The sequence below is a fragment of the Pangasianodon hypophthalmus genome, chromosome 21 (genome assembly GCF_027358585.1).
Source record: "Pangasianodon hypophthalmus isolate fPanHyp1 chromosome 21, fPanHyp1.pri, whole genome shotgun sequence".
NCBI lineage: Eukaryota > Metazoa > Chordata > Actinopteri > Siluriformes > Pangasiidae > Pangasianodon > Pangasianodon hypophthalmus.
This window is the reverse complement of record NC_069730.1, coordinates 15743153-15765505: the sequence shown is the minus strand read 5'-3', so window position 1 is coordinate 15765505 and position 22353 is coordinate 15743153. Positions and strand designations below refer to the sequence as shown.

The window sequence follows — 22353 nt, the reverse complement described above, 5'->3', positions numbered from 1 at the left end:
AGACTTGGTTTTTAGGCCATAACCTCTACTGACATACTTAATGAGACATCATCAAATGTAACTACACGCAGATAAAATGTTTTTTCATTAATAAATGATATATGTATGCATGTATGGGTTGTATTCCACAGGAGTTCTGGTTCCCAGCTTCACACTTCCCAAGGCTCTGCACTAGAAAAGGAGCCCTGAACAAGTTTTTTTTTTTTTTTTGTGCTACATGAGCATGTGACTTACTGGAGAAGCCCTCTGGCTGTGAGCTTGCGGGGGCTTGTGTAGCTGTGTGTTGCCCGTGTAACAGGGTACTGGCGGGTGTCAGACCGGCCGACTCCTCGTGATGGCTGGGCACCATGCCGGGCACTCTGCTGTGCAGGGAGAAGGTCTGGCTGAGGGAGCTCAGACCTGCAGCCCCTCCAGCGGCATTCAGCAGGGTGTGCATTTCTGCACCCAGCCCCGAACCCACCGCATGGTTCCTCAACACATGCAAGGCTTCACCCAGGCAGTCTTCCATCTTATTCTGCTGTGAAATTATACCATACAGGGCACAGCACAGATGCACGCGTTATTACAAGTTCACTGAAATCTCAGAAGAAAGAGGAGAGAAAAAAAAAAAAAAAAAAGAATTGTAACCTATAAAAGATGTAATCTACACTCTGCAAATTCTGATGTATTATTGGTCAAAGAGTACCAGAGCTTGCAGTCCTCCCTCAAAGTTGGGCGACTGCGCAGACTGAGTCGATCCTCTGGGCCACTGGGAAGCAGAGACTGCAGAAGAGAGAAAAGAAACTTCTGGTAAAGTATCTTGTAGCTACGTTTTTAGCATCCTGCCTAACATTGCAGAGGCAGTGTGATTATATTTTGTTATCCTCAGATGAAGTGACACCAAAATCTTCCTGCAACATCCTTATCTCCACCAATGCCTTGATTTTATTTAGACAGAGAAAACTTCGGTCAGACAAAAGGTGCCGTTTTATTCATTTTTTGAATTTATTTATAGGAAAAAACATGTTTTTTTGTTTTGAAAAACCAGCGTTTCGGAAATCTATTTTGGGCATTTCTTTAATAATTCCGACTGTACTGCATTTACAACATCTGTATTCGCTTTGGAAAAACTGAATGGGATTACAGGTCCTAACCAACAGATGGCGCTGCAGGATCTGTACCAGACAAGCACATATCTTCAGACACAAATCAGGCCTGCTGATGTACACAAACCTGCCATGTTCTGAGGAGAGCCCACCGGGGTAGGTGGAGCGGAGGAGAAGTTGCTCCCGTTGTTGTCTGAAGGGTAAATCTAATCAACAAAGAAGAAAGTGACACATTTAAAGATCACACGTGGGCACATACTAATGTACTACTTCTACCTTAATCCTTTTTGGGGAAACTAAGACGAGATCCAGGCTAGTGTAACTCACCGAAGCAAGGGCTTTTCCAATTTCATCCCCCGAGCTTCCTGCAGCGCTGCCTCTATTGCCTGAGAGGACAGAGAAGAAAATAAAGAGCTTAAACATGCGCACACAAGTGATATTGAGCATTCCTGAACTGGAACGTGGAAGCTAGTGGGCAGAAAGAGCATGACATGCGCAGCTGATCATTAGTGTGTGACTGGAGGAGGACAGGGCTTCTTACCCATGATACTGTCTGTTCCATTGATGGGAGGTGTGTATGCGGACTGGAAGCCACCGTTCACCTCGCTGCCGTGGTGAGGGTAGGATGGAGGGGACAGGGGCAGGGGCTGTCTCTTCTATGGAGAGGAGAGCGGGAGACAAAAAAAAAAAACAAAAAAAACAAATGAGCTTCTTACACTTTGTGGCACACTGTATAGCGTGCGACTTACAAATATGCTAAGTCAGGCATGCAACATGGGCTTAAATTTCTCATATCTTAAAATAACAGTGGCATGGCCTGTATTTAAGCATGTACTCCACACTGTCAGAAATACAGAAATGTGCAAAGCTCACCAGGCGATCCTGAGGGTTGATGGCAGCAAATGGGCCGGACTGGCCAAGGTTGGGCATGGAGGAATAACCTGACTGAGCCCAGGGGTCCTGCAGACCCTCTATTAACACAAGACAATAGCCTAGTCACTTTTATTTCAAATAACAGCAGCCACTACTTGCAGTTTGTAAGAAAGCATGAAACAGTCTCCTCAATCACAACAAACTTCACTGATGAGAAAATACACTGGGCACCTTATGATGGAGCTGGTATAGATAGCAGTCGGCTGCTAGGTTTTGAGATGCTGAATGTTATTTTGTTACCAAATAACCACTTATTTTAAACAAACAGTAATGAATAGAAAGCCCAGAAGATCTAGCAATTATTTACTGCATCCACAACTAGAATGCATCTGTTTCAAAACGTGCCTGGACCCGAGGCCTGACTTTAAAACCTTTATTAGAAAAATTCCAACAAGATGTTTACAGCCCATATAAATAGCTAATGGCCTACATATTAAACTGTGTACCGTGACTATAAAACAGCCAGAATAAACATCAAAAAGCTTAAGAATGTGAAATAAACGAAAAAGTAGCCCCGCCTTTTTCATATGGCCACCAAAATGTGGTCCCAATAATCTACTGCAATATTGTAGAATATAAGGAAGTCATGAGGTGAACAGCCGATCCTGAGGTAGAAATACCACTGGAATGAAATGCATTCAGTCATACACTCTTACTTCAGTTTCAGATTTCATATTGCTCTTTTGCAAACATATGGAAGAAAGTGTTTCAAAACAACATTAAATTTTTTTTTGCATTTAAAAATTGTTGCTCTCTAGTGAACACTTCACACACCTTGCATGTACACGGTGCCAGGGTAGATACTGCCGGTTTTCGAAGCCGGGAAACCTGCGTTTTCCTGGTTGTAGTCGTCACTGGGAGCTACTGGATAAACCTGTAAACACAAGCCAAATCATCACAGGATGAGATTTTTTTATTACAGACATGGGCATTTGAGAACAGACCATAAATCCATGTGGATCTGGATATCTGCACACTTATGTAATGAGAAAAAAACACCTGCCATGAACGTTGTGTCATGGTGCAGATCTGTTGGGACAGTGATCTGGGGATCTGAATGTGAATCAGGAAACATTCACCACAGAATACAGAACACAGAGCACATGCTGTCCCAAGAGAAACATCCCAAATAGCTGCGTGGGCTACCACAGACACTCCTTCACAGAGAAACATGCTTGCTCACACACCCCTCTAAGAGATCTGAGTGGGCTGAACAGTATGCAGAAAGCAATGTATAGTGTTAAATCACATCTGGCAATCACAAGACAGCCATCATATACAGATGTGCTAAACTCAGCAGTGAAACAGAAGGTTACAATTGCTAGATGCACAAACACCACAAAGTCATTTATACTTGGCACAGGTAGGGATCCTGTCTGATTTAATTGGTTCCATGGATTCCAGGGTTTCGATGTAAATGAAGAACTCAAGCTCCGAAGACTGACGATCCAGGGCTTTGAGGGTTACTTGTGTAATTTGATTAAACAGTATGATGTGCAGGGAGATGGGAAATAGAAAGAGAAGGAGAAGGTGTGGGGGAGAAAAAAGACAGTGTATGTGTGTGTATGTGTGTTTGTGTATGTGAGAGAGAGAGAGAGAAAGAGAGAGAGAGAGAGAGAGAGAGAGAGAGAGAGCTGCATTCCCAATTACAGAGCCATCTGCCCATTCCTGGAGGCCAGCCAACACCACAGGCAGCTGGGAGAGAGGGAGGGAGAGGAACGAGTGTGGAGAGAAAGAGAGCAAGAAGGCAAAAGTGAATGTGGGGGAAGAGGGGGGAGAGGGGGGAGAGAGCGAGAGAGAGAGAAAGACAGACATGGAGGGGGCAGGGAAATGGGCAAAAAAAAAAAAAGAGCATTGGAGAGAGATGGGGACAAGAGGAGGAGTAAAAAAATGTAAAAAGAGGGAGGGAGCAGAAGAGAGGTTAAAAATAAAAATGGGACGGAGCAAGAGAAGAGGACATCACAAAGGAACCCATGTTTTTGTGGGTTAAAAGGGTTGTGACTAAATGAGGTGCTGACCGTACTCGGTGCATTCTGACATCTGTTCGTAATTGTTAAAAGCCAGAATCAAACAGAGTCAGTGTTCAGTTAAATGGTGGCTTAGCTACACAGGAAGCACTGCCATTCCAGTTCTCCAGAGCAGAACTGAAAGAGCGGGTACTAGAACCTGACTCTCACTCTGTGATGGGATGTAGCAGGCTGGGCAAGAGCCCACTTAAAGCTGTGAGAATGATACCATATATTTTCAAAATGTTTAGAATTTCAAAGGCAAAAAATCAAACAGTTTAAGACCCTATGAATTACTTTGGTCACCTAATGCAAGTCTATTTAAACTTGTATCTAACAGGTATGAATAAAAAAAATCTTTTTTTTTTTTCCTGGGGCAGTTCTATTAAAAAGTTGTACTTTCACTTTTAAATAATATTTTATTTTATTAGACTATGTAGGTAAGAGAACACCATTTTGCTAAACCCTGGGGAAAGACGGAAAGTGGGATGGAAAATACTAAAAAATAAATATTTAAATGGCTGTAGTGTATTATATTTTCACATGGTTTTTATCTATTTTATTTGAAAAAAGTCTGCAAACATCTGTCCTATGCAGTGAGCATGGCAAACAGGAAATAATTTAATTAATTATTTTGGCAACTAGCTAAAGATCAGTGACAACATAATGTTTTGGATTAGTTTTTTATTCATTAATGCATAGTAAAGAATAATAGAATTATAACTATCTTAGATCATGAAAATAAATTTCACTTTTTGAAAAACATCTCTTTTGCTAGTGTTTGTTGGGAAAATATAAAATTATAGCCTTATTAACATCTGCATACTTAATATTTTAAGCAAGTGAAATCTGAATACATTTTTTAAAAGAGTGTCTTAGCCCTACTGTGCACTGTTGTGTGTTTCAGAGAAGTGGAGTAGGCTTATTATTTTGACAAAAAGACACATGCATGAATGCTTAACAGCAAATTGCATGAGTAAGCATGACCCTAAAAATAGGAAGAGCCAGTTATAGCTGAACAGTTTATGCTCACATTCATATGTGGATTTATTTATGCGAGGTAAAAACTCCTGCGTGAATGCCTGGGCATGAATGTGTTTCTCTGTACGATGTGCGTGTGTGTTTAGTCTGATGGATCCTTGTTAATCCAGACCCAGATTCAGGCTCTGTGCTCTGTGCTCTGACAGAGCTACAGTTTACTAATGAGGTCACAAACATGTCAAAAATTCAGACGCCCACAGACCACAGATGACTGCGCTTACCGAGGTCGGAAGACCAAGTGGTACTTTCCTGATCTTCTTCGGTGGGGTATCTGAATGAGGAAAAGAAAAAAACAAAAACAAACCCACAGTCACAAATGTTTGAGACAAAGAAAAGCCAGCTGAACAGTGTCGATTTTCTGCAGTGTTTTATATCTTAGCAGAGGGTCTCCAGAGTGCCCCATGCTCGCTAGCTATCTTACCAAGCACTCCATCCAGAGGCCTCCTACGATTGGCTGGGTAAGATCCATAGAATGGCGATGTGGCTTTTACGCCAGAGGGGGACAGGCCATCAGGACTGGACATGGACATCTCCCCTTGCAGGAACTGGAGAGGAAAGAGAAGTTGATAAAATTTAAAATGGCAGTACAAAAAAAAAAAAAAAAAAAAAAAAAAAAAAAAATGATTAAAGCAAGCATAAAAACACGAGTTCCATTAGATGATGATACCTGTGTGCCAAAGGAGTAAGGTCCTCTGTCTGATTTACCTGCAATGCAGAGCACATGCTGTTATAGTAATGGCATACCTGAGGCATAATAATCTCTTCATAACCCAACTGTTAGTAAATAAAATAAAAACCTTCATATACACACGTAAATCAAAAATAATTCGGCTTACTCTCAAATAAGGTGAAAACCTGTTCAATAGCCATTTAATTGAATAATTACAAGAATCTTTCCATGATGTTTCACATTCAGATCATTGTTTTAAAACAAAACCGGGGCGAGTCAGGCAACCACGACGTGGAATAATGTGGTGGACGAATTCTTTTGCGCTCTATTTAATAAAGATAAACATTTGGGAGACATATTGGGAGCTTCTTGTTGTTTTGGCAAAATTAACACTAAATATAGCTTCTCACGAAAGCATAAATTTGGTTTGGTGATGAACATGTAAATGGAGATTTAACAGAATATTGTATTTATGGAGCATGTACAAATACCCAGCAAATGCCTTATTTATTTCTGCCAGAAATAAAGAAAGTGTAAATAAAAGCATGTCGATATGAAACACAATCAAACAAATCCTTTGCATACATTAAATATCAAAGCAAGAGCACAGGACAGTAGTGTGTTATGAATAGCGAGAAGGTGCTGGATGAAGGGCTACTCTCTCCGTGTTTGGCCGGCCTCCATCTGGCTCGGCTGGGCTGCCAGAGAGTATGAGGTGCACTGTTTACGGCCTCAGCCTGTGCTCCAAACAACAAACTGGCCCATTATAAATGCTCCGGCGCTAATTACAGCCCCCCTCCTCGCTACCACTGTTCATGAGAGGCAGCCGTCTCCCCCTGTTTAAGTCCCAGTGGAGAGGGCTGCGCTCCAGTGGACTTAACCCCAGTCCTGACACTCATCCCCACACCCCAAACACAAGCAAAGTGGGCTTTAACCGAGGGAATTCCAGAGAGAGCACTTCCGGAGTGGGGATTCCACTGAGGGTGGTGTGTGTGGGCACCACAAGGATGAGTAATCATATAAGTGTTATTAAAGCACGTTTATAACACAGTGCTGATGAATTCTCAAATCTGATTGGTCAGAAACTGTAATCCAAATCCCAGGTTTATATTAATGCACTTGTTCTAATACGTTATTGTTTCTATAGTAATGATTCATTCACAGGGACTTGAATAGTGGACAATCTACATAATCTAAGCCTAATAACAAATACTGTGTTTTATTTAATGAAGAAAAATGTATAATCATTGAGGGTGATGCTTTCTGTAAGGAGAAGGAGTCTCCAGTGTCAGTGCTTTCTGACACTGTCAGTACGTTTTCCAGAAGAGGACACTGTGCACTCCTGTTTCTCAGTAAGCTGTGTTTTTTTCTGTCTTATTAACTTCAAGAAAGGCTGGTGAGGTAAAATTTGTTTATAGCGTCTATAACGTAACTGATAACAGGAACTATCTTGGACATTCCACAACAATTAAAAATTTAACTGTATGTATGAATAACATAAGTAGAAATTTGCGTAACATCTAAAACAGACCTTGATAATGTGTTTAAATTTTAATTGGCTTGAAATTGCACAAAACTATACATTTGATGAATAGACATACCTCCAATTCCTGAGCTGTACATCGACGAAGGGGACATGCTTTCATGCTCACTGTAGTGGCCCACATTGTCAAATGTCTACACAAACCAAAAAGAAATAAGCATTTATACCACAACCACAACTAAGAGCAAACGATCACTACATGCTGCAAGGACACCACCAAGGACACTTCACAACACCACCATTACCCCGCAATCCAAGCAAGATGAAGCTTGTGTGCTTTTTTTTTTTTTTTGGTAACGTAAAAGCTGTCCCATAATAAAGAAGCCACTTTATTCATTTCTGCATTTACATAGAAATTATTTGTTCTGTATACATATACTTTTCTTCTGTATCAGTACTACCGACTGTCGCCCAATCTCCGATGTAGGCTGTCTCCTGCGTCTGAGTGATCACCTCGTCTTATCTGCCTCTTATCAGATCAATGTCACTACGCTTCTGATGCTCGCTGGCTGACCAACTGACCTACTAACACCTCACCTACATGTAAAACGTGCCTGAGGATCACAAAATGTGACTCAACCATTACGTTTGCAGCTGTCCGTGCGTATTTATGGAGTGGCTAAAGAGCCTTGCTTGGTTTGTTACAGCATGTCTGATCCACGTCTGATCCTTGATTTAATCAGTGGTCGTGTCTTGAGCTCTTGTCTGGTGACCTGAGGATGCAGAGCTCTAGGCATCAGCTGTGTGTATGTGTATATGTGTGTGTGTGTGTGTGTGTGTAGAAACGTTAAGGGAACATTCCAGTTGTTCAGGTCGCTATTTTTCTTGGGTTGCAAATGGTTAATTCAAAAATGACTATTATTACTGAATCTGCTCATTGTATATTTAAAGTTAAAAAAAAAGAAGGAAAAAAAAGATATAATTTGTCCTGAAATGATTAAGTCATTGCCAATTTGTAGCAGACTGAAATCGCAGATCACTTAAATTACAGCTTGAATAAAGCTGTACAGTGCAGTATGAAAACTGCTGTTTGCTGTCTTTTTGTTTCACTTGAAAAGCTCTGTATTACATAAAGACACTAGGAACAGTCACCCATCAGCATTGAGAGCAAACACATGAAACATCCAGCTCTGTTTGTCCGTTTCTCACATCTAATGGGCTGTAACGTTGACAGACACTGTTTAGCTTGTAAAAGCAGCTCTGTCTCAGCATGCTACGTGCTTTATGTACTCACAGCCATGGGGCTCTGTTAGTTCTTACCCGTGAACTGAAGGATGGACTGTTCTGCTCTGCTGAGCCCCAGGAGCCTGATCCACTCCGATCTTCCAAACCTGCAACACAAGCACACGTCCCTGCTTACACCTGCTTCTTACAGAAAACCTGTTGTAGCTCCTCTAAAGTGATTATAATTAACATTATTAGTGTTTATAAACAGGCTGTTTAGCGTAGAACATTCTGCTTCCTGGCCTGTTTCGGTGCCGACGCAGAGAAAGTAACAGCTTAGCGAGTCGCTCCAGAAGATTCCGTCAGCTATTAATAAAAGCCGTGAAATCAGAACAAAATAAAAATACCCACGGCTTGCACAGCATAAACGCTGAGCGCAATCAGAGAGTTATTTCTGCTCTGGCCGACACCAGCCTACCATTAAGAATGGATTTTGGGTAATCCATCCATTTGAAGCGGATTAATTTAATGTTGATGCTTTGCTATGATGAATAATTTAGAGGGGAAATTTAAAAAAATGGTGATATGCTGTATGTTGTATGTTACACCTCGAGCTATCACCTCATTAGTACCTCATGCCTGTTAGTTTGTACACCATTACTTGTCTGTACATGTGTACGCTCCTTATGGGGGCATACCCAGGCCAAAACCAGATTAATCATTACACTATAGGTCCCAGAGTCTTATCTGAGCATCCTAAAGGTGTGAAGAGATTTATTATGAACATACAAGTGACATACTGGTTTGTAGGTCTGTGAAAAAAAGGCCACAATACAGGGCACCTGCTGTGCTGACTCCATTTAATCTATATACTGCTGTTTTCATTGCAATATCAATTTAAAATCGATTTCAAACACACAAATCAACACACAACCCGGTAGTGGAATCGGGAGAATTTTAGATATATGGAGCAGAAATTTCCAGAATCCCCCACCTCGCACACAGCTCCCTCACTTTAACGCTGGCGACGATCTCTGGGGAGAAGAGCCTTAATTGTGAGCTCATTTGCATAAGTGTGCATATTAATGAACTCCAGACTTATGAATATTCATATTTTTTGTTGTCTAATTAAAAGCGAAAGGAGGGAGGGAGAGGAGGGAATCATGACAGCGTCGGCAGCGGAGCAGAACCGGAGCAAAACGCGAGGCCGGTGCCATTGCCGTGACAACCGTAATCTGCCGCTGGCGTTCTGGGGTGATTTGGAGTGGAGAGACGTGGGCTAGTGTCAGAAAATTCAATCAACACACACATTCACACACCCCTCGTCTCAAATTGGTGCACTCTGAAATGTGGCGCTATCTGACTCCTCTGTCAATGCGCGCACACATCATCAACGGAGCAGAACCGAAAAAACAGGAAAGAACAATTCGAGTGTGTTAACCGGCATTCTGTTTCTCTACGCCACACAACCTGCCTTTAAACAATGCCTCTGGAAATCTCATCAAGGGCCATTTATTTACCTACATGCTTCAACAATACGGGGACTTCCTGCAAGCTTGGAACATTTCAGCAGCGTTGCTAAAAGAACGTTTAAGGATGCCGGGGTGCAGGGAGCAAGCTATTTACAGCTATTCATGAAGTGAGAGCGAGTGAGAGAACGAACAAGACAGCTAATACTGCGGAATGTGAGAGGCAACAGGAGGGCGATGATACGTGGGGGTGTATGAGAGAAACTCTCAAAAATAGCTTTAATCCATATTCATAAGCATGCTGAACATTCGCTCTTATTAACACGGAGGATGATTAATAGAAGATGGGGAGGCGAATGTGTAAAAACCGCCCTGCTCTGGTGCAGAAAACTTCAGTCTTTAGGGGAAAAAGCTGCGCCCAGAAGTTACGAGCCATTCCCCCAGCACCTGAATAAACAAAACTTCGCTCTGAAGGCTCAATAAAAAAAACCCCAACATGCACTTTTCCACTGTTGGTTAGAACCTAATGGCTGCAGCTGATCCTGTCGGCATGAGTGCAGGGTCACATGAGAGACCTGCACGGTGAAATCACGACTTTATAACCTCCTCAACATTCTCAGTTCCTTGTGGACGTGTACACGTGTGTGTACATGCGCCTGTGCATCTATCATCCCTTTTCTTTTTTTTATGAGCCACTGAGTCATTATTGTCTGGACATTCATTGGCTCGAAGTGCTCTCGCACGCTACCTGTTTGTGCAGACACAGTGATTACAGAGGACAATAGAGACGCAAGCTGCCAGTCGTGAAACCTTAGTTCTATGCCGCTCTCTGCCCTGCAGGCACGACTGAGACACTGTGTGTGTGTGTGTGTGTGTGTGAGTGTGTGTGTGTGTGTGTGTGTGAGCACACATGGTACAGCTCAGAGGGTGAGTCAAGACCAACACATCCATACAGCTCATCAGGGAGAAGAGGGCACACAGTAAGCCCGCAAAAAAGAGTGAGCTATAATTACGAAGAAAAATGTTGGAATGGGTCTAGTCACCCCTGAGTCATAGGCTATGAGTGTAGCTTATGACACACACACACACACACACACACACACGAACACACACACATGAACACACACACACGAACACAAAGGGCTAAAACCACAAAGCCACAGGACATACACGTTTATGAATAATACCAAAACAGATGATGTTTTATCAGATCAGACACACATCTAACAGCTTTTGGAAAAAAGATCTAGACTGCAAATGCTTCCTTTGTTCACTACAGACACTAAAAACATCACTTGCCGAGTCAAACTTTTTTTTATAAGTCAATTACTTATTACAAGTCTTACACAGTTCCTAATCTTGGTAGGATAAAGGCTCTAATATCACACGGCACACTTTACTTTCACTCTTTTTTCACTTAGTTTAATTAAGTGGCGATACATTTAAATCATTTTCAGACATGCAGAGAGGTCGCATATTTTCTGTCACTGAATCTCATGCCATGTCATAGGTCACGTAGTGCATACAGGACAGACAAAACAGTATCCCGGTTCCCAGGAATAGCAGATTACGAGTCCATCAGGGTTTTTTCTTTCTTTATCTGTAGTTACCCCACCTTCAAACGGGGCTGCTGATATAGTGATTACCTGCGTTTGTCTTCCCTTGACAAATAACCAAAGAGAAAAAAACCCTACTGACTTCCTGAAACAAAAGTTTCCATCTGATACGTTACATTTAAACAGAATGCACATCGTGGTGGTGCGATGCTTCTCGATGCTGCAACTAGAGGTGTGTTTCCAAATCCCGCAGCACTACACACATACACGCACATTTTAGTTTACTAGACGGATTAATCATTTCACTTGCACAGACGACAGGCAAATTTTTCAGAACCAGGAGCACACAAAGCAGCACAAAATCCATACAAAGCAGAAGCCTCAAAATGTTGGAAAGGTTAGCCAGAGACTTGCTGCCATTTAGGCCAAAATCCCAAACATGATATTCTGCATCAGAAACATAATGAGAACAGGAGAACGACTATGGCTACGCAGAGTGATCCCATCCTCGGTAATCTGAAGCCTCACTCGTTTCCTTTAGTCTGAATTAACACATTAACTAGCTAACTAGACTCGCCAAACTCGACTGATGTTAGCTACTGCATTTAGAACAGTTCAGTTTTGGGTAAGCACACTGGAGCGTTCACTTGCCCAGTAGGCTAATTTATGATTTGTCCACCTCTGCACTCGGTTGTTCCCTATGTATTGAGCATATACAATACACACAAACCTATTTAGGATTTATCCTGTATGAAGGAAGGAACATGTGATAACAAGGAAGCCTAAGAAAGCTAAACTTCTGATGAATATCAGTGCCAAGAAACGTTATTACAGGTCAAAAAACAAAAACAAAACAAAACAAAAAAAAAACCACAAAACATTAAAAAAAAACTATCATTAAAGATTTTGAATGCAAATTTTGAAAACACTATTGTCTTGTGCTTTTCTTGCCCAATAATTTGTATGTTCTGTGGCATTTTAGGCTTTTTAATATTTAAATACAACATATTTACCAGTACCTGCTTTTAGTTATGTCTTATTTCATTAAACTCTGAGCACTAATATACACCATAGCATATAATAATACATAATAGACACACATACAAACCAAAAAAAAAAAAAAAAAAAAAAACTACATCTTCACGCTTCCTTTCTCGCTCAGAGGCCCACGGCTGCCTTCAGGAATGGAAAGTTCTGCTTCATGCAAACCTCAGTGTTCCTCTGTGTCTTTCAGCGGAGTTTTGCAGTTATATATATATCCCGGTTATTCTCACTTTCACATACTCAGTAAATGAAACTCTCTGGCCAGCAACACCTCAGGGAATCAATTCTTCCTCACGCTAGTTGATCTCATCACACAGCCACAGCTGATACACGGCTAACAAACGGCTGTCAGAGAGCCTACGTTCACAACTGGTAGCAGCTAACCTCAGAAAGATGGAGATAAATTTAACAGTGATTCTGCATTTCTAAATGACTGTGTGAAAACGATCTGTGTTGCTATTGCTTTCAGCAAGTCAGAGCTGAATCATCAACAGAAGTGAAGTGTGAAACAGTGAAATCAGTGAAAGAGGACAGAGCATGGCAGACACTGAAGGCTGTAAATGTACACAGGAAAACCAAACGAATCCAAATTAAAAGAATTCAAGGCCTTTTATGTCAAAGTGATGCTCAGGAGATCCAACTAAAATAACTTACTTAAAATAACTCAAAATATTTCTCATACTGACAGTGCAGTTCTCAGTGATTCAAGCTTCATGGAGTCATAGCTTCAGTGGAGTCTATCTACACCTGGAGAAGGTCAGTATGAACGTCTTCAGGAAGCTCCGGTGGTTTGGTGGGTGTTAAAGCTTGTGAAAGACCATGACCTTCAAGTGTAGAAAACGTGTAAACCAATGCAGGCCATCTGAAATGTCAATTAAGTGTGACTGGCTGGCACATTGTTACAACATTCACCTACAGCAGTGTTTGTGTGTGTGTGTGTGTGTGTTTGTGTGTAGAGATGCACATATGTATTGGTGTATGTGTATTGATGTGTGCACAGATGGTGTGTATACACAGAGGTGTGACTAAAGTTGTTCAGAGGGGTACAAAGGTAGAGATGCACGTGTGTGTGTTTAGAAATGTGTGTGTATGTAGGGAGAGGTGTGCGTGTATAGGTATAGGAGTGTGCATGTGTGTAAGCCTTCAGCCCTGTGTGTGTGTATGTGTGTAGTTGTATAGGTATAGGTGTGTGTATAGGTATAGGTGTGTGTATAAGTATAGGAGCATGCATGTTTGTAAGCCTTCAGCCCTGTGTGTGTAAGTGTGCGTATATACAGGTGTCTATGTACAAGTGTGTGTGTGTGTGTGTGTAGTTGTATAGGTATAGGTGTGTGTATAGGTAAAAGTGTGCATGTGTGTAAGCTTTTGGCCGTGTGTGTGTGTATGTAGAGGTGCATGTATAGGGGTGTGTGTGTGTGTTTGTGCGCGTGAGTGTGTATAGAGGCTTGTATATGCCGATGTCTTAGTATGTGTGTGTGTTTACCTTCCACTCTCTCAGGGACCACCACTGACACTCGAGTACATTCACTGATTGATTTTGCCTTTGACTAATTCAACGCGTCCACCCAGACACACACATAACCCCTGCTTGTTTGTGTGTAAAGAAATCTGTAAAATCGCCGGTGGCGTACAAACGCACACACTGTTCGTACCGAAACCGTAGGAAGCACATGTGCTCCTGTCTTGCTCTTCTTCAATTCCAGAAGAGCGCTTTTGTACTCTGACCTGCGAGCGTTGCGTCTCACAATACAGAAACCAAACGCTTGGACAATGCGAGTAACCGTCACCTTTTACAGTGCGTAATTTCAACAGGAGCGTGTCTCTTCACCCTGATCTTATTTCAAACAGGGAGCTGTAAGTTAATATCAGTCTTTGTACAGGAAAGGGAGCTCGTCTCCAGTGAACCACTCTGTTATATTACGCACTACAGGTGATTAGTTACCAAAGGGGAAAGCTCCTCTCGCCTGAATACCACAGAGTAATTAACAAAGGCATTAAAGATTCACCCTGGAGAGAAAGCGCGTGAAAGGAGGGGGTAGTGAGTGCTGCGAGAGAGAGAAGAGAGATAGAGAGCAAGAGCGAGAGTGCGAGAGAACTCAAGCACTGGTGTGATGAGTGGTGAGAAAGGTTTGGCTTGTATATTTGTTTTAACTGTTTTGTTGTTGTTGTCTATAGGAGAGGATGTTCTGTCAGTTCTTGTAATAAACCCATGTTTCAAATAATAACAGAAAAAGGGTAGGCAGCAAAAAAGATGAACAGAAGAATGCACCACTACAGTAGGATCAAAAGTCTGTGCTCTGAAATGATATAAAAGTCGTGCTAATGGTTTACAAGAAAACGGCCATCACACTAGTTTATCAAAACAACGCAAATATTTTCACCAGTATTCAGCTATTTAAAAAGCAGATGATCCTGTTTTAAGATCCTTGCAACATGGTTCAGAGAAGTGTTGCGCCGATACTGTATTATGTTATCTTTTTAAAAGCTGTGCTTCTTGATTCCAATCCCTAGTCATGAAATGCAGCGTGAATCATTACAAGATGATTGTTAGCATGGTGTTAGAAGCACACGTGCCACGTTGTAGCCTACCTGAGCCTCCAAACTGACCGCCGGCTTGAGCGCTGGATCTGTTTTTCCCATTCATCCCTGGAAGAGGAAACATCTACAGGAGAGAGCGGAGAGAAACACATTTATGCCAGGAGAAGGACAAAAGCGTAGAAGCACGTGATGGTGAGAAGTTCTGGCAAAGCGAGTGGCAGAAAGCTGCACTTACAGCGCTGAAGTCCAGAAGATCGCTGAGCTCCTTGTCCGTTCCTGCAGTGCTCATTCTGATGCCGGTATCACTCATTCTTTCTCAGCACACACACATAGACTCTGCGACTTTAAAACCCTGTGGGAGGGAAGTCGGAACAATGAGCTTCCGAAAAACATCTCAAACCATGACACACTTATTCCAAATCAGTACGTTTCTAGATGCGACTGTTAGGAGAAAAGTTCGGAATCAGTAGCTAGCCCGCCAGACTAGTGAGCTTCCCAGTCTCGTGATTAGGTTGCCCAGAAATTGAATTAACTTGGCTAAAGAGTGGTAGATAATGTAATGAAAATGCAGGTGACCAGTTTTTCAGCAACCTACTGAATCTACTTATACACCCGGCAACCTGAAGAGAGAAAAAAAAAATAAAAAATGATGCGGCCTCTAATCTGATCTAAGCCTAAACAGCCAATATTATGTATTTCATTAAAGCTTAGACTTTAACATCATTCTTCCACTTCATTTCCTTTCATCTGCAACAAGGTTAATTATTATATCACTGCAGAGAGTCGCCAGGTCTCGACGGGGTTTCCCCACTTCCCACTCTAATATATATAGCGAATATAAACATGCTATCAAAAGTACTCTGTTCACGTGGCTTGCTCAGTTATTGGTCAGAAAGCCGGCCAGAAGTCATTTCATAAACATGCTGGGACGTTCTTGCAAGTTTTTTTAGCTTGGATAAACATAATTAATGCCAAAACAGCCAGTCATTTCATAATTAATACCAAAACAGCCAATCAATTTTGTGATTAAGGAACGCACAAAAAGAGCGGCAATGTGCTATCTGATCATGAGGAATCAAAGGTTTTACATTTCAGTGCCAGTGCATTTTGGCAGCTCTTAAAAATTAGGACGACCATAAAAATATTTGACCCACATCAAAATTCTCAGTTTCAAGCCATAGTGAATCGTCATCTGAGGGTAAATCCACCAAATTTCACAAGAAAAAACAGGACTAGATATAAAAGATCCCTTATTTTGCAAAGTAGGACACGACGAAGAGGAACATTACAGACCTAAAATTTATTGAATAAAATACCATTTCATTTCCGAGCAGAACAGAAACCAGACGCGAACTGATAACCCAGTCAACTCTACATGCCACCAATAAAATGAGCAACACAATGACTCATCAACTCTCATTAAGACTGAGGATTTACACAAAACTGAACGCTGTGTCAGAAGAAAAATCCAGACACTCCAAGTGAAGTAGAGAAGCCTACAGATCTGAATATCATCATATGTAATCAGAGTTAGCAAACCACACACTTAGCAGATGTGAAGTGGTCAAGGCTGATTTAACGCAGCACAGTAGTGAGGTGATCTGAGAGCACTGCTCTTCCACATCACAGAAAAGCTTCAAACTGGGCTTTCCCACAATGCACCACATCACAGCATGCAGCTCTTGGTTAACCAGACACAGGCACCAGAAGCGAGTCTCCGGTCCAGAAGCCTAAAACAACCGACCGCACCTGAACACGACGTATATTTAACTGGAATATCAGAGCTGCGTTAAACACTGAGCTGTGAGATTCAGTGCTACAACCGAAACTGCCTGACACAAAATGAAAACCTACAGCTAATCAGCCCCTCTTTCTCTCCAACAGAATTCTGGGTCAATATTCAGTCTATGGGACGTTTATTTAAATACAAAAATTAAAAAAAAAAATAAAATAAAATAAAAAAAAAAAAACAGGATGAAATGTTTAAAATGGCTCGAAATATTTTAACAGCAAGCACAATACACCTTAATAAGCATATTCTTACATTCCATACATTCATTGCCACAGATTTGTACGCAATAACAATCCAAACTATAAACTTTAGACTGTACCACAACATTGTGTCCGGTTCCAGTACAGCAGATGTTAAAGCGTTAAGGCTGCAAAATAGAGGCCACAAGAGACTTTAATCTGCTCTCTGACTAACTCACAGAGACGCTTCAGCCATCATCCCTCACTAAACGTGGATTAAAAACACAGCCGAATCTCACCGGATGTACAGCTTATGCTCCGTCATCGCTCTGGAAAAAAGAAAAAAGGGACAGGAAACAGTGACCAAGTCTCTTTCCTTGGATGAATGTGTACAAGCAAACAAACTGGGTCTCCATCTAACCTCCCTTTCTATCCAGACTGGATTCACACCCGCGCTGTTGGAGAAGAGAAGCTGCCACATGCACCATAAAAACCAATTAGAGCATTATGAATGTAGCATTAGCTAAATAGCCACTGATTATTACCACACGATTGCTTAACAGACTTTTTTTTTACCCTCAGAGCACTGTTAGTTAGGTTAGAGTAGTTAAACCATCACCTTAAAAAAATAATAAACAAATAAATAATAAACAAATAAATAAAATACAGTTCAAATCTAATTTTCATGTTCTAATATTAGGATAATGGTATCGATTGGGGCTTGGTGTTTTCTTAAGTGCTGCTTTTCTTTACAGGACTTCACTGATCGAATCATCTAGTAAAACTAAAAGTCCTCCAAACATTTGGCGAGAACAAAAGTGAACTCTGAGGAAGCCAGTACAGATTGTGTTCAAACTGTGTATATTGCGAATAAAGCAACTGACAGCCTCAGTTTCTTGTGTTAGTCAATTCTACCAAGTCTCTTCCTTGACATACATGTATAAGCAAATCTTTCTTCATATATAGGAACCAAAGAAGCAATGAACTGAGGAAAATGATTCAAGTCGAAACTGCGTGCTGATGGAGAACAGAAGCTGCTCCATCACATGCAGCATCATTAAATACAGACCTTACTGGCTAAAAGGCCACTGATAATCAGTGCAAGATAACTCAATAGACTATTTTCTTATAACAATAGACTATATTCTTCATCAATATTTAGCCAGCCCATGACTAATCTGTTAAAATAACGAGGACTTAAAAATCAGAAAACAAAAACACGTACTGACCAAGTCTAATTTTCTAACAAAGATCTAACAAAATAATGGTTTGTCACTTTCAACTAGAACTGTGTCATCTCACAATGCCAGGATACTGATATTGCAATAAATTACATCACAAAATGCTTTGCTAAGAATATCCCAGATATCATCTGTGCTTTTTTAACACTGACTGACTCAGCTGGTGCTCACAGGCTGCTAGGCTGTCTTGTTCCCGAAAAGTGAATTGAAATTCTTTTGAATGTGGAACGATTATTTTAGCAGACACTCATGTATTAGGAAAAATGGGTTCCAGTATCATGATTATGATAAGAAGATTTTTAAATGAATTTACAGTGAAATGTCCTAGCTTGTGAGGAAGCTGGGCTCAGTGCGCAGGGTCAGCCATGATACGTCGGCCCTGGAGCAGTTTAGAGTTAAAGGCCTTGCTCAAGGGTCCAACGGTGGCAGCTTGAAATCACGACTTACTGATCGGAGCCTTTAACCACTGAGACATTGCTAACGACATGTGACCATATAACACCAATTCTGTGATGAACTGTTAGGTCACACGTTTCTTGAATATGGTAGATATTGTTAGCAACCTTTAGGGTGCTTTCGGTGGTTACGCAGCCTGAATCAAACCCTCCATGTGGTTCATTTGTGCAGGCCAGAACAAAACAATAGCACTCGAGTGCGGACCAAAACAACCCAAGCAAGACCGTCTGAGCTGAGGAGGTCTCAGTCCTGTTCCAAGCACTCTACTGAGGTTTTATTGCAACGAGAAAAAGTTTACACATTAGAAACATTTCAAGATTCTTTGTGCTTTGGTGATTTTTCAGGATTTCTAATTCCTGAACTTGGAAAAGGTTAAAGTTTGATGAGTACATTTCCAGCTCTACATGGCCAACATTAGTTTTGCTTTCTGAGTCGTATAAGTATGCGCAGTGAAACCAAACCAGATAGCAAACAAACCGAAAGCATCGATCACAGATTCAGACTAGACAAACTGAGTAATAGGTGTGATTGTTTCTCCCACAGAAACAAGTAGCTGCCTGATCAGACACTAAAATACCAGCATTATTCACAAAATATAGGTTTCTTTTCATTACTTCTTGTAGCAGGCATATAAAAGCAGCATTAAACATTTCTTTAATACAATGACTCTCTTTTGCACACAATGAGCAAGGATTCTTAGCAAACCTAAATCTATGGATGTGTATTACTTTATTATAATATAGTAGTTTAAGTGTAGTCTTTCATGATTATTATTAGTAGTAGTAGTAGTAATTATTATTAGGGCAGGTTTATCAGTGGTGAATTCCAAAGCGCGAGCCGTGCAGACGTTTCCAGCCACGTGCAGTGATGACCTGTCACTCAAACTCCAGCTGCTTTATCATAACTACACACTTTAATATTTCCACACTTGTTTCAGTGAAGACTAATTCTCCCGCTGCTGAGAGAGACTGAAACCCAGAAAAGGTTTCTACACTCTCATAAGGACGATGAACACACGGCCTCAGTGAGCCAGAAACAGAAAGCGCTAGAGAGAGAGAAAAAAAGAAAGAAAGAAAAAAAGGGGGGATTGTGTTTCTTCATCCTCTCAGAAAGTGACCCCAAAGTCGCCATGAAGAGTCTGAGCCTACGCTTCACACCCATTTCCACCCCCCTCAGTTACTATTTCTCTTCTTCTTTTCCTAGCTGTCTATGGACACAGAGAAATCCGCATCGATCTGAGGTGGAAACTCGTTATCTATTCGCCGTGAAATCGATGTTATGGGACGATAAGAGATCGCGGATTTAACGGAAACGGTTCGCGGGGAATCGTGAGGAGGGGGGAAACGGGCCTCAAACTCCGCACGACACAAAGGAAGGAGGCGAAAAAAAGTTTCCAAAGCGGTTTTAAAATGTTTCATGTGTACTCCAGTCTTTTAAAAGAAGGTGTTCATCGTCGCGCTGGGCTACAAAAGCTCTTTAAAGGCCACGAATACAGAGTGGAAAGTTATTTCCGATGAAAACTGGAATAAACAAACTGGGCTATTGAACGCTGCATTAAAATCCTGTTGTGCTGAGTCCGCGTGCGCGACCCCGCACATAGTGTTCCAACATAGTGCGCGTTCAATAGCCTCACAATTTCGTGTTAATGCTAATAAAAAAATATTAATAAACACTACCTGTTAGTCATCCTGCATTTATTTATTTTTATTTTTATGAGGAGGGGGTGCGCTTAAAAGTCTACGACATGTCTTTAAAACTAACAACGGCAACGCTTTGTGACAAGAGAGTTGTAAATATCTTCAAATATAACTTTTACACTTGACGTTGGGGAACAAAGAAGTTGTTTCCTACGGTCATGCACACACGCGCGCGCGCACACACACACACACACACACACGAGAGGAGCTCATAAGTGGAGAACAGACAAAAAACTTGGAACCCGCTTTATCAAAAAAAAAAAAAAAAAAAAAGTTGCTATGCTAGTTAGCTACATGGCGAAATTCGTTGCATAACTCTGCAAAATAAAGTTAAAGCATAAACAAAGCAATGCAAAAGCGGTCATTCAACTTACAGAGAGAAATGTTCGTAAATATTTACCTTTTGTCGGCTCAAGTGTTCGGCATCCAAATGGAGTGCCTTTCGGGAGAGAGAGAGAGAGAGAGAGAGAGAGAAAACAAAGTTGGGGGACAAAATCCCCCTTCCCGTGTTTCAGGCCACGCAAACCGCCAAATAATTGAGTTTTGTACTCCCAGGTCTTGTATCCGAGCTACCCTGAGTTCAAACGTATGAACTACTCAAGCATTAACTCTACCCAAGTTGGAGACTACAGTTTTCTTATGGTCGCTGCAGTGCTAACCATTTCATCTTCCTAGTAGACATTTTAGCCTCCTCCACATTGTCATCCCCAACACTGTATCACTCCGCGAAAAACGAGGACGTTACAGCGGTGTCCGATTTCAAACGCCCAAAAACGAGCAACACCACATATCACCACGCCACCTCAGAATAATTCGTAACGACGCTACTTATCGAGGCATAACAACAAAAACTAATCGTATACCTCACAACTTTAGGGGCGAATCGCAAGATTTTGTCGTACAACTACCCCAGCACTATGCCAACGCGCGGAGTGAGACGACAGAAAATGAAGAGTGGAGTGGGACACAGGGAGATAGAGCGATAAACCAAGAGCGTTGACCAATAGGGCGCGTCGATTGTTTGATTGACACTTGTGTAAACGAATAGAAATATCCGCGAGCCAGTAGCCCAACCCCTTTTCCTTGCACACCCTACCCCGGTTTTGAAAGAATGGCAACAGGAAGCCAAGGAAAAAGTGCTTTAATATTTTGTTTAACATACCCCGAAAACATAAAAAATCGGATGTTTCATAACTCACCACAATGAAAATCAATCTTGAAATGTAGGCTGATTTGATTTGACCAAACATTTTTGTACAAATTAGAATTACCACATAAATTAAGTGCTAACTCGATATTCCCTGATGTGGGAATTCCAGAGCAAATCTCTACAAAAAGGGTTCAAATAATACTTTTAAATAATAATTTTCAACAATTTATCCATAAAGAACATTTTATGTCACGCCACATTTTTTCCACTTAGTTCTGCCTGATTGGGGAAGTGATATTTGTGGATGGAACAGTACAGTTTCAGAAAAATTGTTTGGTCCGGTGAAGTGGAAAAGACCTAAATGTCATACAAACCCATTTGTGTGCATTAATGTATCTTTGCTATTGATACAATACCCTCAATACAGCCAGCTTCTGGCTACATAAGACGCAAGCCTTAAGGCATAAAAGAAAGATTTCACTTGCTAATAAGAGTTTCAGAATGATATTGCAAACTTAGCTGTACTGACCCTACATTAAAGCCTGGCAATAATTAGTTAGCCACAGAGTTCTCACTTCATAGTCATAAACACTTCTCTTGGTGTTACAGTTCTGGCACATCCTTCACCCATCACAGATACCAAAACACCCAACACCTTTGCTAACTGGAGTTCGAACAAGCTGCTACCTAAATAGGAGGAGAAGAGGGCAAATGGCCTGCGCTCTGAGGTGTAAATATTTTCTGTGAACTCTAAAAAGAGGAGGAAGCAGGAACATTTGGCATATGACA

General features: G+C 41.3%; 1 protein-coding gene across 1 annotated transcript in view; it reads right to left on the bottom strand.

Annotated features, from left to right (window-relative positions):
- tcf3a (transcription factor 3a) overlaps positions 1-21367 on the bottom strand; it is a 35582-nt gene extending 14215 nt beyond the window's left edge. Inside the window, exons 1-15 of the mRNA XM_026925493.3 lie at positions 20815-21367; positions 15285-15401; positions 15101-15173; positions 8539-8609; positions 7337-7412; positions 5733-5770; positions 5487-5610; positions 5287-5336; positions 2793-2892; positions 1959-2056; positions 1627-1741; positions 1413-1471; positions 1213-1291; positions 686-762; positions 235-517 (exon numbers count right to left, since the gene is read on the bottom strand). Of these exons, the coding sequence (XP_026781294.3) occupies positions 235-517; positions 686-762; positions 1213-1291; positions 1413-1471; positions 1627-1741; positions 1959-2056; positions 2793-2892; positions 5287-5336; positions 5487-5610; positions 5733-5770; positions 7337-7412; positions 8539-8609; positions 15101-15173; positions 15285-15359 (1318 nt within the window). The 5' untranslated portion in view covers positions 15360-15401; positions 20815-21367. The remainder of the gene's footprint in view (positions 1-234; positions 518-685; positions 763-1212; positions 1292-1412; positions 1472-1626; positions 1742-1958; positions 2057-2792; positions 2893-5286; positions 5337-5486; positions 5611-5732; positions 5771-7336; positions 7413-8538; positions 8610-15100; positions 15174-15284; positions 15402-20814) is intronic.
- Positions 21368-22353: the final 986 nt, after the last annotated feature.